The sequence below is a fragment of the Narcine bancroftii genome, chromosome 10, assembly GCF_036971445.1.
Source record: "Narcine bancroftii isolate sNarBan1 chromosome 10, sNarBan1.hap1, whole genome shotgun sequence".
In the NCBI taxonomy this organism is placed as follows: Eukaryota; Metazoa; Chordata; class Chondrichthyes; order Torpediniformes; family Narcinidae; genus Narcine; species Narcine bancroftii.
In genome coordinates, this window is record NC_091478.1 from 37,086,288 (window position 1) to 37,100,068 (window position 13,781).

General features: G+C 40.2%; 1 protein-coding gene across 1 annotated transcript in view; it reads right to left on the reverse strand.

The window, feature by feature from the left end:
- Positions 1 to 1,523: 1,523 nt before the first annotated feature.
- Positions 1,524 to 13,781, reverse strand: part of pcdh15b (protocadherin-related 15b) — a 568,726-nt gene continuing 556,468 nt past the window's right edge. The window contains exons 34-37 of the mRNA XM_069899399.1: positions 11,226 to 11,361; positions 6,740 to 8,595; positions 5,918 to 6,026; positions 1,524 to 5,347 (exon numbers count right to left, since the gene is read on the reverse strand). Coding sequence (XP_069755500.1) covers positions 4,772 to 5,347; positions 5,918 to 6,026; positions 6,740 to 8,595; positions 11,226 to 11,361 — 2,677 coding nt within the window. The 3' untranslated portion in view covers positions 1,524 to 4,771. The remainder of the gene's footprint in view (positions 5,348 to 5,917; positions 6,027 to 6,739; positions 8,596 to 11,225; positions 11,362 to 13,781) is intronic.

Here is a 13,781-nt window from a genome sequence, read left to right on the forward strand (position 1 = left end):
ATATGGACAAAGATATGTGATGTTAACTAAAACCTCAGTCAGGATATGTGGGTGCCAAAAGTTAATCAGACTCTAAAAGGTTTAGTCAAATGAAGTGGGAATAAAAAGAGAAGCAATTTGTTTAAATGAGGGATTTCGGTCATGAATGAGGATTTTATTGCTTAAGGATAGGATGGTAGCCCTCAGTGTAATCATTTTGAGGCCCAGGATATCTTAACAGGCCTATGCCTCAGGTAATAAATACCCTCCAAGCTCTTACTCCTGGACTATTTTAGCACAAGTCTGCTATCTAAAGTAAGGGCAAAGAAGTAGCATGCAAAATTGGAGTTGGATGGTCTTGCGTGGTAGTGAAAGCCACTTGTAGCCACTAAAGCAAGTCATGGGTTGGTGGGCAGTATTAGAACAAAGGACCACGTTTTTCTCAAGGGGTTCTTGAAGAATACTCTCAATCCCAATTATACCAAATTATTGACTAACCTTCAAGGGGATCATCTCCTTTTGTCAAGATTTACTTAGTGGACAATCTACTTGGCAGAGCATTCAAATCTTATGAGTACCCCAACAAAATGAAGTCCTCATATAAGTCAGCTCAGTATCTCAGTTGATTAAAATCCATGCTAAGGTAACCAGAGGACATGCCATTCATGGGAATAGGGTAGGAAGTCTTTGTTCAGCTATTTTAACATTTTAATGATAATAGCACAGTAGAAACCAACCTGTGCTGCCCTATGAACCTACCAACACTGTTTTTTGGAGAGCGGGAGGAAACCGGAACCCCTGGGGAAAATCCACACAGGTCACGGGGAGAACACACAAACTTTTTACAGACAGCTCTGGATTTGAACCCGGGTTGCTGGCTTTGTAATAGTGTCTGCTGACCGTGATGTTAATTGTGCCACCCAGCTGGAAGTTCTTTACAAGGAAAGCAGGAAAATTGATCAGGAAAAAGAAAAACAATAATTTGATAAAATGGAAGTTCAAGCAGGAATAAATGATATAAAAATAATCTTGTTTTATCTCCATTCAATTTTTAACTCATTTAAAATAAATTAAGTAATGTTTGCTTAGAATTAGTATTTGGTTTAAAATTTTAGTTAAAGTTCTGCCAGTGGTGTACCAGGATGAGTTAGAAGAGTAAAAGATAAAAGTGATAATAAAAATGAAAGATTAATTTTTAAGTAGCCTTTCAGTAAATTAATACCAAGGCTCACGTAATTATCTGGAAAGGACAAGAGAGGAGATCTCATGGTCATTATCAGAGGGCAGAGTCAACGAGTGGGGCTACCAGATTTGGCATTAGTAGGCTCGCAGGATATTTAAAATGTTGTGAATTTAACAATAATAGAGGAATATATTTTGATAGATTTAAAAGAGGAAATTCAAGAGGAGGCCTGTGTACAGCACAAATACCAGTACTGAGTAATTGGGCTTAATGGATTTGTCTCTTGCCATATATCCCAGGTAATCCAATGCAGCAATAAGCCCACAGTACACTCAGTGAATCATGGAGTTGCTGGCAATCATGAGATAACAGCATATTTATTACGCTATAGAGATGATGCTTCAATTTTTATGTACACCATCATGCAGAGTTACTGACAAAATAAAGTCATGAAGAGAAAATAAAGTTGAAATCTAATTGCGGTCTAATTAGATTAATTCCATTCTGAGATTTGTAAAAATTAGGAATTTGTGTAACACAATATCTGAATGAGGTTCAGTCAGCACAGATTCCGGAAAAGAGTGAACTAGATTAATTTAAGGACGTTATGGATAAACAAGAAATAAAATAGGGATTTTTTTGGTCAAACATAATGTAAAAGTAAATCTTAACATGAAATATCATGGAATGATGTTCTGAGCAAGCTAATCTGCGAACACATTTGAGAATTGTGTCATCCTTTTAGAGGAAGCAATTTGAATTCTTGCTGCTTTCTGTCAGATACATAGCTAACGAAACATAAATGTGCCAATTTTGCTGGGGATATTAAACACGGAGAACAGATGCGGCAGAACAAATGACTGAAGAGTTGGTAAAATTACATTTCCACTCAAGTTAAAACATGAAAGCACAAAAGGTCGAATATTGTCACTGCAACTGCTTTGAAAAGGTACACACATTTAGAAAATAAATGGCAAAACAATTGACTTTTGGAATAAACAGACCAGAACTGTCAAATATACAGTATTCATGGATTGGTCATACCATACATTTTAGCCATCTGACAAAAAAGACATTGGAAGTAGCACAACAAACAACTTACCCTGCGTATATTAGGTTAACAATATGGAATTAAAGAAATTGGTCAACAGGGGAGAAGGAGGTTCCAAAATAGTACAGAAACAAAAATAGATTATTGTTTCTAGATTTAGAATAGAGTTCCATGACTAAAAGAATAAGAGTTTTTGGAAGTTAGGCTATCAGGATTAAACTTGACCTGCACTACCTTGATATAAATTTCAGGCTGCCATTTTCTCACATGACTCTAGTTATCACCTTACCTGGTTTAACTACAAACTGGTGTCTGTGATTTCAATTTAACAGTGCTGGATTTACAGACCTACATGGATGAGATTCTGTAAACTTAAAAGACAGTTTCAATTTTAACTGGATCACATTTACAATATTCCATGAAGTATAATATAATACATGTCAGCAATTTTGGTATGAACTCAAATACAATGACTGAAAATCAAAGAGCAATTCATTTCTGCTGAAGTTAAAATTCAGCACCATGACCTTTTACAAATCTTTCATTTTTTAAACAGAAGATTTAAATAATTGATGAATTAGGCACAATTAATCATTGCTGCAAAAATTAAATAAAAGTGATTAAACATTTTAGGGAAACATTTCTCTAGCTCAAACATTATAGAATCAAGACAGGTCAAACATTATTGGAAGTAAAATAACACAATATTGAATACCAAGAAATATGGACATTGACATCACTATTATGACAGCATAATGGAAAGCATATTTAATGATGTAACTTTTGTATTAATAGGGCATTAAGTTATTTTTTACTATTAAAATTCCAATGTTTATAATTTTCAGAAAGGAAGGTAATGCACGATGGTGTTGATGTTAATAGCGAGATGGCATGTAGTGTCTGGTCTTGCATGCAGAAGATTAGTTTGGCAATATATCAGTGGGGTGCTCTGCTCTACCAAGCAACATTCCAATTTTAGTGGGGTTTTGTTTTTGGACTAGTCCTGCCTGCACAGAGCTCAACCATGTTTGATTTTATATCTTGCTATTGAGGGAATTATGCAAGTATCAGATCGAGCAAAAGCTGAGTGGCTATTGCAATAATTTCAAAATATTTAGCTTTACAATATAATTGCTAAATACCTGAAATCCTCATTTGCTAGTTAATCAACACTATTAATAATGTTATACACCAGATTTCAGTGATCTGGGGAGAAACAAAAAGAGAAGAAAGATGCTCAAAACCTCCAAATGTACCCACAGGAGAGTTTGCCGCTGCAAAAGCTCGCAAACCTATTTCGTTTCATAAGTATATCTTTTTTTGCAGCAACAACATGGAATTCTGTTTATTCACTGGCTAATTGATTTCACCACAAACAAATCTGTGGGAATCTGGTACTTTTTTCTTCATTATGAACTGAAACTAACTTTTTTTTCTCTGTAGCATTTGGGCACATTTCAGGGGATATCAAACGTATGCACTGGATTGTTACCAGAATCCACTGTTCATCCAAATGCACATCAGTATTGTCAAGGAAATGTAAGATGCAAGTGGAACAATTATTTCAGTGCCTGGCATTTCTAATCATTTGCTTCTGACCTTAGTTTACACAACAAAAGTCTATTAACACTCATCAAAGTATAAAACCAAATACATAAGTTGCAAATCAAGTCAAAAGGTGTACCAGACCTGCAAATAAGTACACCTTTCGTTCATTAAAATATCTTGCTGCCCTGTAATCAAAGGTAGAGCATTAAGGCCAGATTTATCAAAGTCAAGATCTTTCCTTGTTATAAATCAGCTGATACATTTTTTTTTCTTTCAATGGGCACCTGTTGAAATCTTGCTCACAAAGAGGGGGAAAGTAACAAAAGTAATGTGTCAGGATGGGAGAAGGTAGGGCAACTGCTTTCAAAATGTGTTAAAAATTTCATTTGTTTCTACGAAAACCAGGGCAGAGATTGATTATCAGCCACATGTGCTAAACACGGAAGTGCAATCACGTTTTACTCCTTTTCTGAAATTCTGTTCTGCTCAAGTCAACAGAAGCATCAACAATCACATCTCATATTCAGTGCATGTATCTGAAGATGAATTTGTACCTCAGCACATTTTGAAACTTCCATCAGTCAGTGAAGGTAATTAGCTCTGTCAGAATGAGGCCACCATTTGAAATCAGTGTAATCTATCAATATCTGCAAAAATAGGTAAGGGTCACGTTTTATGTAAAGAAACTAATTTGTTTCAGTCCCTCAAACAGTGAACCTTTAGTTTTACTTCATTTTGATTGCCAGGCAGGTCAAGTATCAGCACCAAGTCTATTACTTCTAGATTCACAATGAAAGCATGAAATCACTATCATATTTAGGGATCTCTTTGTGAATGAAGATGCTGCCCATTTCTGTGATCGTTCGAATGTGAGTGCCTAACGACCCCATTAAATGCAAGTTACTTAAATCGAAATGCATGTTTGAAGTGAACAAATTGGAAACCGTTCTCCACAGTAACCATAAAAAAAGTGGCTTCTTATTGTTGTTAATTACAATAAAAATCCTAATTTAGAGTTTTGTCATTGGTATGTGAAGGTTATTCCAGGGTCCCATCCACAGTTCCTCCTCATCAGATTGCGTTTGATCGCTGTGGGTTTCCAAAGGCTCTTTAACATCTTCATTGTCGACAGCGGATTCTTGGTCATCTGTGCTTTTTGCACTCTGGCTTTTTGACCTTTCGGTGCTGAGGTTGGACATGCAGTTGTTGGGCCCCACGCCGCCTGAAGCCACAGAGCTGCTCGATGGCCTTGCATTGAGATTGTTGCCGCTGCAAGAAGTGGAGGCAGCTGGTGACGGTTTGTTCAAAGGGGTCTTTTCTTCCTGCGTGACTGCCAGCTTGTCCAACTTCTTAAAGTGCTTTCCCACTCTGGCAGGTGAAGCTGCTTTTCCATTGGTTGGAGGGCAACTGCGTCTTGTTCTTATGATGGATCCATTTTGAACAACGTAGATGTTACTATTAATATTGCTGTGGCTATTTGGGTGCTTGATACGGATCCTTTGTGTCTCTGGTGCGCTGTCCTCACCAGTTGAGCTAGTTTCGTACTCACGGTCCACCACCAACTTTACTCGTTTGTGGCGAGGCCACTGTAAGAGTTAAAAATAAAAAAAAAGTTAGAGATACATTCAGCAAAACCTGGCTGATGTTGAAGTGGCATTTCAAACGCAATATCATATTCTCTGACCTTTACCTTGTAGAGGCTAAAGATCAGCTCTCTTTATACACCCCACCAGATTATGACTTCACCATGAAAGAGAAAGTTTTTGCCTCACAGTGAGGTCAGGAAATCTTCCCTCTACAGGCTTCAGCCACAAATGGCAGAGGTCTACAGCTTGCACTGTGCCTTATTTGATGTACTAGGTATGGAATGTCTCGCTGAATTGCTCGCAAAATAAACTTTGCCATTGCCCCTTGGTCCATGTGTCAATTAACTTGAATTGAACTCAAGTCAATCTCCTTCCTAAGATCTATATGCCATATTTCCTCTCAAAGAGAGTAGGAGCCCATTTTTGTCCCATTGAAAATATTATGGTTCACAGAGCTAATTTTCATGGTAATCTGTACTCCTCACACATCCATCAACTCTCCCTTGATTCTACTACTCATTTTACATACTAGAGGTAATTTACAATGGCCAATTAACCTATTACACTCACAGATCTCTCGAAGGAAGCCCACGTGGTCACAAGCAAGGTGCGTAAACTCCATAAGAACCGAGAGCTGTGAACCATCAGCACTGTGAGCTGTGCTGCCCAAAAGCTGTAGCTGAATAAGGACAGGTCTGTCATAATGGGAACCTATTGTTTTGGCATTTTCATTGCTGCATAATTTATTTATTCCTACCCCAACTTGAATCTTTCTCCCTTGCTCTGGTCCCATTCCCCATGAATGGCAAAGACATATTGACAAGCAGAATTCAGTTAAAATCGGCAGTGATTTTGACACCCAGCATGCAAGAGCCAGAGAGGGGCGGTAGGGCGTTAATCGAGGAAGAAATACTGTATGATTGCACTGATCTCCAATCAACAATTCTTTTAATAGAAAGGGAATATTTTCAAATGCTTTAAGATTTCCAAACATGCTAATTCCACACTACAATCTTAGAAAACCAACCACATGCAACATAAAGACAAATTTTCTCTCTCTGGCACCAGAAAAGATTGTACTCAGCCTAAATGTTGCATGCTAATTCAATGCAGAAATATGTTACGTTCCGTCAAGGAGATTAGCTTAGTTTTTTTTCATTTAAATGAAGCATTTAGATCAGTAAATGCAAAACAATCTCAAATGTAGAGCCACCCAGTTGCTCAAGAAATTAGCCCCACTTCAGAAAATACACATTAAAGGCTCTAGCCAAATAGCACAACAAGCATGACAATCTAAAGTCATAAAATCTTTACCAATACAATCACATCAAACATAAAAATCCACTCTTAAAATTGCTTTTGAGCACCTGAAGCTCCTTTTAAAAGGATGTTCCTGATTCTGATGCATTTTCACTTTCTTCTTCTCGCACACCCCCTCCGCTGCTGCTGTATTCATGATCTGAAACCGTCCCTCTGCTTGCACTTTCATTCCCGCCACCCCCTTCACTTATTGACTCAGTTTGATCAGACACCAGTGTACTTGACAAACTGTGGCTTTTGCTACTTCTGCCACTCATGCCAGAATATTCGGTACTCTCACTGCCATTTGACTGGCTGCCCTTGCTTCCAGAACTAATGGGATGCTCATCAGCTGATTGACTTTCAGTGGTCATACTTTTGCTAGTGGTGTCAGATGGCGTTGGTTGACTGATTGTTGAGCTGGATTTTGTTCCGTCACTCATGTCATCTTCACTGACCATGCTTTTAATAGCTTCATCCTCTGATTCAGATGCGGTGTCTTGTTCTTCCCTCGACTCTTCCTCAATGGTATTGTCGGAACCACTGGTAAAAGTTGCTGACGTACTTCGACTTCTTCCTCCTGCTGAAAATGTTCTGTGTGAAAGGCTTTTGCTACTTCTTGTGCCAGACGTTTCCCTGCTACTTGTACTTCTGCGTGTTGACATGCTTGACCTTTCTCCAGAACTACTTGCAGTTGATGCCCTCTGACTGACCTCACTCTCCGACATCAAACTGCTCTCTGTAGTTACTGACATGGACTTGCTAGTTACACTTCTTTGTGACTCTGTTCTTGAACTTGTCAATTCTGTTCCTGCGCCAACCTGATCATCTTCATCAGAATCCTCTGATACTTCGTCAGGGCTACGTGACGAGGGTTCACTTTTGGAGGTTGTACCTGATACTGAACCCTGATCTTCTGTATCAGATGTTCTGCTCCATGAAGTCTTCCTACTTTGGGAACTTGACTTTTCAGACGTTTCACTTTTTGTTTCTTCGTGGGAATCGACTTCATCTTCTTCGTCCCCTTCTGAGTCCTCTGACTGGGATTTTGTCTCCTCATCTGTCACATCTGCTTCTTTATCTTCTTCTTCATCCGAATCCACTGTACTCTCGTTCGCTTCATCTTGATCAAATGTCACTTTAAGGTAGTCTTTATCTTCAACTGATTGTTCAAGACTGCTAACTGACAAGTCATCTTCATCCTTTCTTAATAAATCACGTTTCTTCCCTAGGGTATCGCCTTCTTCCTCAGAGGCATCACTCTTTTCCTCATCGCTCTCTGTTGTGACACTAATCGAGACTTTTGAAATCTTTTCTTCCTTTTCAGATTCATGACCTTCCTGACTCTTGAATCCATCATCCTGTTCACTTTCGATGATGGATTTTATACTGACAGAGCTTTGAGATTTCTGCCTGGGTTGCACTTGCTTGGAAATTTTGACACCCTTGACCATTTTGTCCATTTTCTTTCTTTCTTGAGGTTTATCTGCTGTTGATTTCTGGAAATAGTTTCCATTGATGACGACACTTTCTGATTCATCGCTTACGACACTACCCTGGCTACCTACGGGCCGTGCAGACATAAGCTTGGCATAATTAGAGTCCTTGCTGCCACCTTTCACTTTTTGAAGTATCATGGGAAATATTTTTACTTTTTTCCATCGAGAGTGATATGAAATGGGAGAATCAGCCAGCTGCTCTCTGCCTGCCTCAACTTTCCCAATGTCCGCTGTGACCTTAGTAACCTGAGCTACACTTTTCAGCTTTCTCTTTGTTTCTCCACCTTGAACTACTCCTGCAGCTGCACTCTCCTGAGCCACGGAGCCACCTGCTTGTTCAGGGGCACCATCCTGACCTACTGCCTCATTCTTTGATGTCTCTGCACCAGTCTGATCTCTGGCATCCACTTTAACACTTTTCCTAATCGCACTTTTGCTTGGATGCATCGCCTGAAATTATGAAAATGGAACTAAATTAAAGACCATACAGAGACTTATGGATAAACACAGCAATGCCAGACATGAACTTTACCCAATTTATCAGAGAAAGACATTTCCATCTTCCCATCTTCTGTATATCACAATATGAGTTACAGGTAATTGCTTTTGAAATGTGGTAACTATTTAACGTGTAAATATGGCAGCAAATTTTAATTCAAAAGGAACAAAAAAGGGTAGCAATAAGTATGTGCAATATCTTGTGTCTCCAACAAGAGAACCATCTTCTTGACATTGTTTGAGAAATAAAGTTGGGTTCCAACTTCCTCAACTTTGACTCTAAAGCAGATATTTTGAATATGGAGGAACCTTTTTAGATGAGATATTACCATCAATGGAAAACCGAGTTAATTCCGAACGAAGGACCAAATTCTAATTCTCTTTGTGCTGAGCGACACAAGAAGTGGTTACTCTCATAATATGGCACAGACTAAAAGGGCCCAAGGGCCTGTTTTCTGTGCTGCATGGTTCTCTGGTTTGCGATAGAGAGGTGGTGCTGCATTCAGCTCTTCCACGCTCAGACCCTGAATCAGAATCAGAAGTTTGCTGGTGATTATCAAATGAAACAATGGAGCCGTATTTTCACAAAATCTGATAATGAAAACTTAATCTCAAAATTAAATTGTGTGGAGCAAGAAGCGTTGGAACAAAAGAACATACGGCAGCAAAGAAAAGCAGGATAATTGGTGCCAAAATCATGGCTACAACATTGTGCCGACTGCTTTTCTAAAAGGTCGGAACATGGTAGGAAAATTAATCATCCGATAATTTGCAAATTAATGTTCTTTCATTATTGAAAGGACTAATTCTGCCTCTTTGAAACCAGATCAGCTTTGTTAGTTATGCTGGGAGAGTGTTTAATATTTAAGAAACTGTGGCTTTAAAGAGATATGGAGGGGAAGAGGGACAGGATTAGTTGCCGAACTTGACAGAGCCCTGCAGGTTAAGCTTCTGCTGATCTGCAGTATTACCTTGCTGGCAAATGTTGTTCTAATCTTTCAAATGAAGATTTGAAACCCATTTCTTCCTCTGAAATAAATGGACTGACAATTCCTGCAATAGGTTATAAGCAGGTGAACATTCATTTGGCAGCATGACCTGATGATTGTAGTACCCGTGTTCTAATGCATGAGAAGCCCATTGCGGGGCACTTCTCGGGAATTGGTAGTGAAGAGCATCCAACAGGGGTGTGGTTTCTGCATTTACAATTCACTTTTTCAGAGAGCAATGCATGCAGTTTGAGACAGAATCCTTCTTGGGGCGGCATGGTTGGCGTGGTGGTTAGTGCAACGCCTTTACAGCGCCAGCAATGGGGACAGGGGTTTGAATCCCACGCTCTCTGTAAGGAGTTTCTACACTCTCCTTGTGTCTGTGTTGGTTTTCCCCAGGGGCTGCACTTTCATCCCACCATTTTAAACATATCGGGGGTGTTGGTTAATTGGGTGTAAATTGGGAGGCATGGACTCATGGGCCATGTAGTGTTAAAAATCACAGCAAATTGTGGTCCAACTGCTTATAAATCTTCAATCATAAATTATTATTTTCCTTTTTGTTAAAAAAAAGTTCATTTGAATATAATTTGGTGGGAGAGGAAATCTATTTGAGGTCATCATGGAAATTAGGGTTAACAATGAAACTGTGGTCATTAATTGCAATTGAGATGTGAAAGTTGTTCTTGCATTGTTTTTGTAGTTTACATAATGTACAGAACCACAGGGCTGGGGAACATTAAAAAAAATTATGTTTGAACCCACTGAAAATCTATGGTAACTGTATCACTAAGGGGGCTTAGACTGACCCATGTATTAATTTGCCCACCTTGCTTTTGTAGGACCCAACTGCCAACCACTAAAGACTATGCTTCTTTGACAGAAATGTCTTAGTTAAGTGGAATTTGGATCTTATTTTAAGCAGGAGAATCTGCTCATCATTTTTGGATGGAGACGGTTGAGCATTTGCTGTGCAATCGCCCACCAGTTTCCTTAGCAATCAAACTGAGAAAGTAAACAGTAAATCGCTCTTGCAATACCCAGAGAATCAGGGTGACCCCTATCCGGAATAAGGATCAAGTATACTTAAGGGACCATTCTTCAGTAATAGGGTTCCTGTGGAAAGGCCATTGGGGATAGTCCTTTCTGAGTACCAGCCTTACAATTGATCACAGTGGAATTTGAACCTAAATCCCGTTAGCCCTCAGGACTCAGATTAGAAAATTTGCTGAATAGGTCTGTATCTTTACTCTCACATTATCCACAAGTTATGGAAAGCAAAATGGATGATTAAGGCTTCAAATATCTTATCTTGGTTGAAATCCCAGTCACCAATAAAATTAACCCAGACTTTAATTAGGAATACTTAACAAATTTACATCAGCTACATAAACCTATATTGGCACCTGTACTTCATTGTCATCAGTCATGTTTTGACAGAATAAAAGATTGTATATTTTTACCTGAAAGGTAAAATAAAGCCTTCATAGGTGTTCTTCAAAGTTATTGATGTTTTCACATTTCAAAACGTGCTTCACTATCAGAATAAAGTATATTAACATCGAACGAAAAAGAAATTTTCTGTATAACTACCTCTCCATCTGCATTTGATCCCTGTGGACTGTAATAGTAGCCTCCATCATCTTCCATCACCACCTCGCCAAAATCATCATACATTCCAGAAGGGGAGATTAATCTGCGACGACTTCCATACTGTGGCACTTCATACCTAGAATGAACGTCAGAAGTACAGGTATCAACGTATCTTATTTTTGACAAAGGATATCCTACGGACCATTTAAAATGTCACTTTTAGCAGATTTATGATCAGTAAAAATCAGCAGAAACAAATCACCCTCACTGAGGAGAGATAACTGCGTATTTGGAGCTGAAAATAAATGGTTCCTTTTTGGCAAACCTTATTGAAGTTTAATTCTTCAGAGTTGATTAATTATTTTTGTGGGCCATTATTGATCATCTAATGAGTTCCCCCCACCAATTAAAGACCATATTTTCTAACCTGTAATGTTTTAAGGGGTTAAGCTAAGTGAACCAAGCCATGAAAGACCCCAACAATGAAGATGCTGTTTACATCCGGTACCGCACGGATGGCAGTCTCTTCAATCTGAGGCGCCTGCAAGCTCACAGCAAGACACAAGAGAAACTTGTCCGTGAACTACTCTTTGCAGACGATGCTGCTTTAGTTGCCCATTCAGAGCCAGCTCTTCAGCGCTTGACGTCCTGCTTTGCGGAAACTGCCAAAGTGTTTGGCCTGGAAGTCAGCCTGAAGAAAACTGAGGTCCTCCATCAGCCAGATCCCCACCATGACTACCAGCCCCCCCAGATCTCCATCGGGCACACAAAACTCAAAACGGTCAACCAGTTTACCTATCTCGGCTGCACCATTTCATCAGATGCAAGGATCGACAATGAGATAGACAACAGACTCGCCAAGGCAAATAGCGCCTTTGGAAGACTACACAAAAGAGTCTGGAAAAACAACCAACTGAAAAACCTCACAAAGATAAGCGTATACAGAGCCATTGTCATACCCACCCTCCTGGTCGGCTCCGAATCATGGGTCCTCTACCGGCATCACCTACGGCTCCTAGAACGCTTCCACCAGCGTTGTCTCCGCTCCATCCTCAACATCCATTGGAGCGCTTTCATCCCTAACGTCGAAGTACTCGAGATGGCAGACATCGACAGCATCGAGTCCACGCTGCTGAAGATCCAGCTGCGCTGGGTGGGTCACGTCTCCAGAATGGAGGACCATCGCCTTCCCAAGATCGTGTTATATGGCGAGCTCTCCACTGGCCACCGTGACAGAGGTGCACCAAAGAAAAGGTACAAGGACTGCCTAAAGAAATCTCTTGGTGCCTGCCACATTGACCACCGCCAGTGGGCTGATATCACCTCAAACCGTGCATCTTGGCGCCTCAGAGTTTGGCGGGCAGCAACCTCCTTTGAAGAAGACCGCAGAGCCCACCTCACTGACAAAAGGCAAAGGAGGAAAAACCCAACACCCAACCCCAACCAACCAATTTTCCCCTGCAGCCGCTGCAACCGTGTCTGCCTGTCCCGCATCGGACTTGTCAGCCACAAACGAGCCTGCAGCTGACGTGGACTTTTACCCCCTCCATAAATCTTCGTCCGCGAAGCCAAGCCAAAGAGACACTCAAATAAGGACATTTACCAAATGTCTATGAGATAAATGTGTATTAGATAAAATACGTTATTAAAAATGTAGCTACGAGATCGGAATAATCCCACATAATCCTGTGGGTTTTAAGTAATCTCAATTTTAAACAATGGACACGAATAGATGTATCATATAGAAGGAGTAGAAGGAAGTCCATGATCTGGTCTGCACTTCAAATGTTCAACTTACATATTGTCATGTGAAGAAGATTTAATTCATCAACATCTTGAAATACAAGTGGGTCCACAACTTCAATTGCACATTAAGGATATGTTAAGGTAACCGAAGCCAAATTCTATTAAGCACAAGGCCAACATCATCTTGCATAAGTGCACACCCAGGTCTTTTCTCCACCAGATCACTGGGGAAAAGGAAGGAGGCTTTGAATTGTAGGGGGTAACCGGGAAGTAGATTAATTTCAGTGGGGAGTCAAAAGATGGGTCATGAGAGAACAGTCAGATCTGGGAATCAGATGATGCCCATATAATCAGTCTGGTCCCCAGGGTTAGGGTAGTGAAATTGACGCCAAAGAGTGGGATGATGGCTGTTAACACAAAGGGCACATGCCTCAGACTCCCAAATCAACTCTGATTGGTCACTCTAACTCAAGCAAACCTCAGCTCTCTTGATAGTAAATCACAAACTTCTGTAGACACCGTGGTTGAAGTAAAAACACAAAATGCTGGAGAAGCTCAGCAGGTCAAACAGGGTCCTTATGATAGTACATGGTGGGGACCTCACTGGACTGCTCAGGCTGGCCCGCCTCCAGCCTGGTAACTCTCCCCATAGTTTCCCAATAAAGGCAGAGTGCCCTAGTCTCCTCCATAAATTACAGGCTTGGATCCGACCAGAAGCATATAGCATGCTGGAGGTTCAGGACATTAAAGCCTTTAGCCATGTGCTTCATGACTGCGCGTGGTCATTGATCAGGCTACTGTCCTTTATGT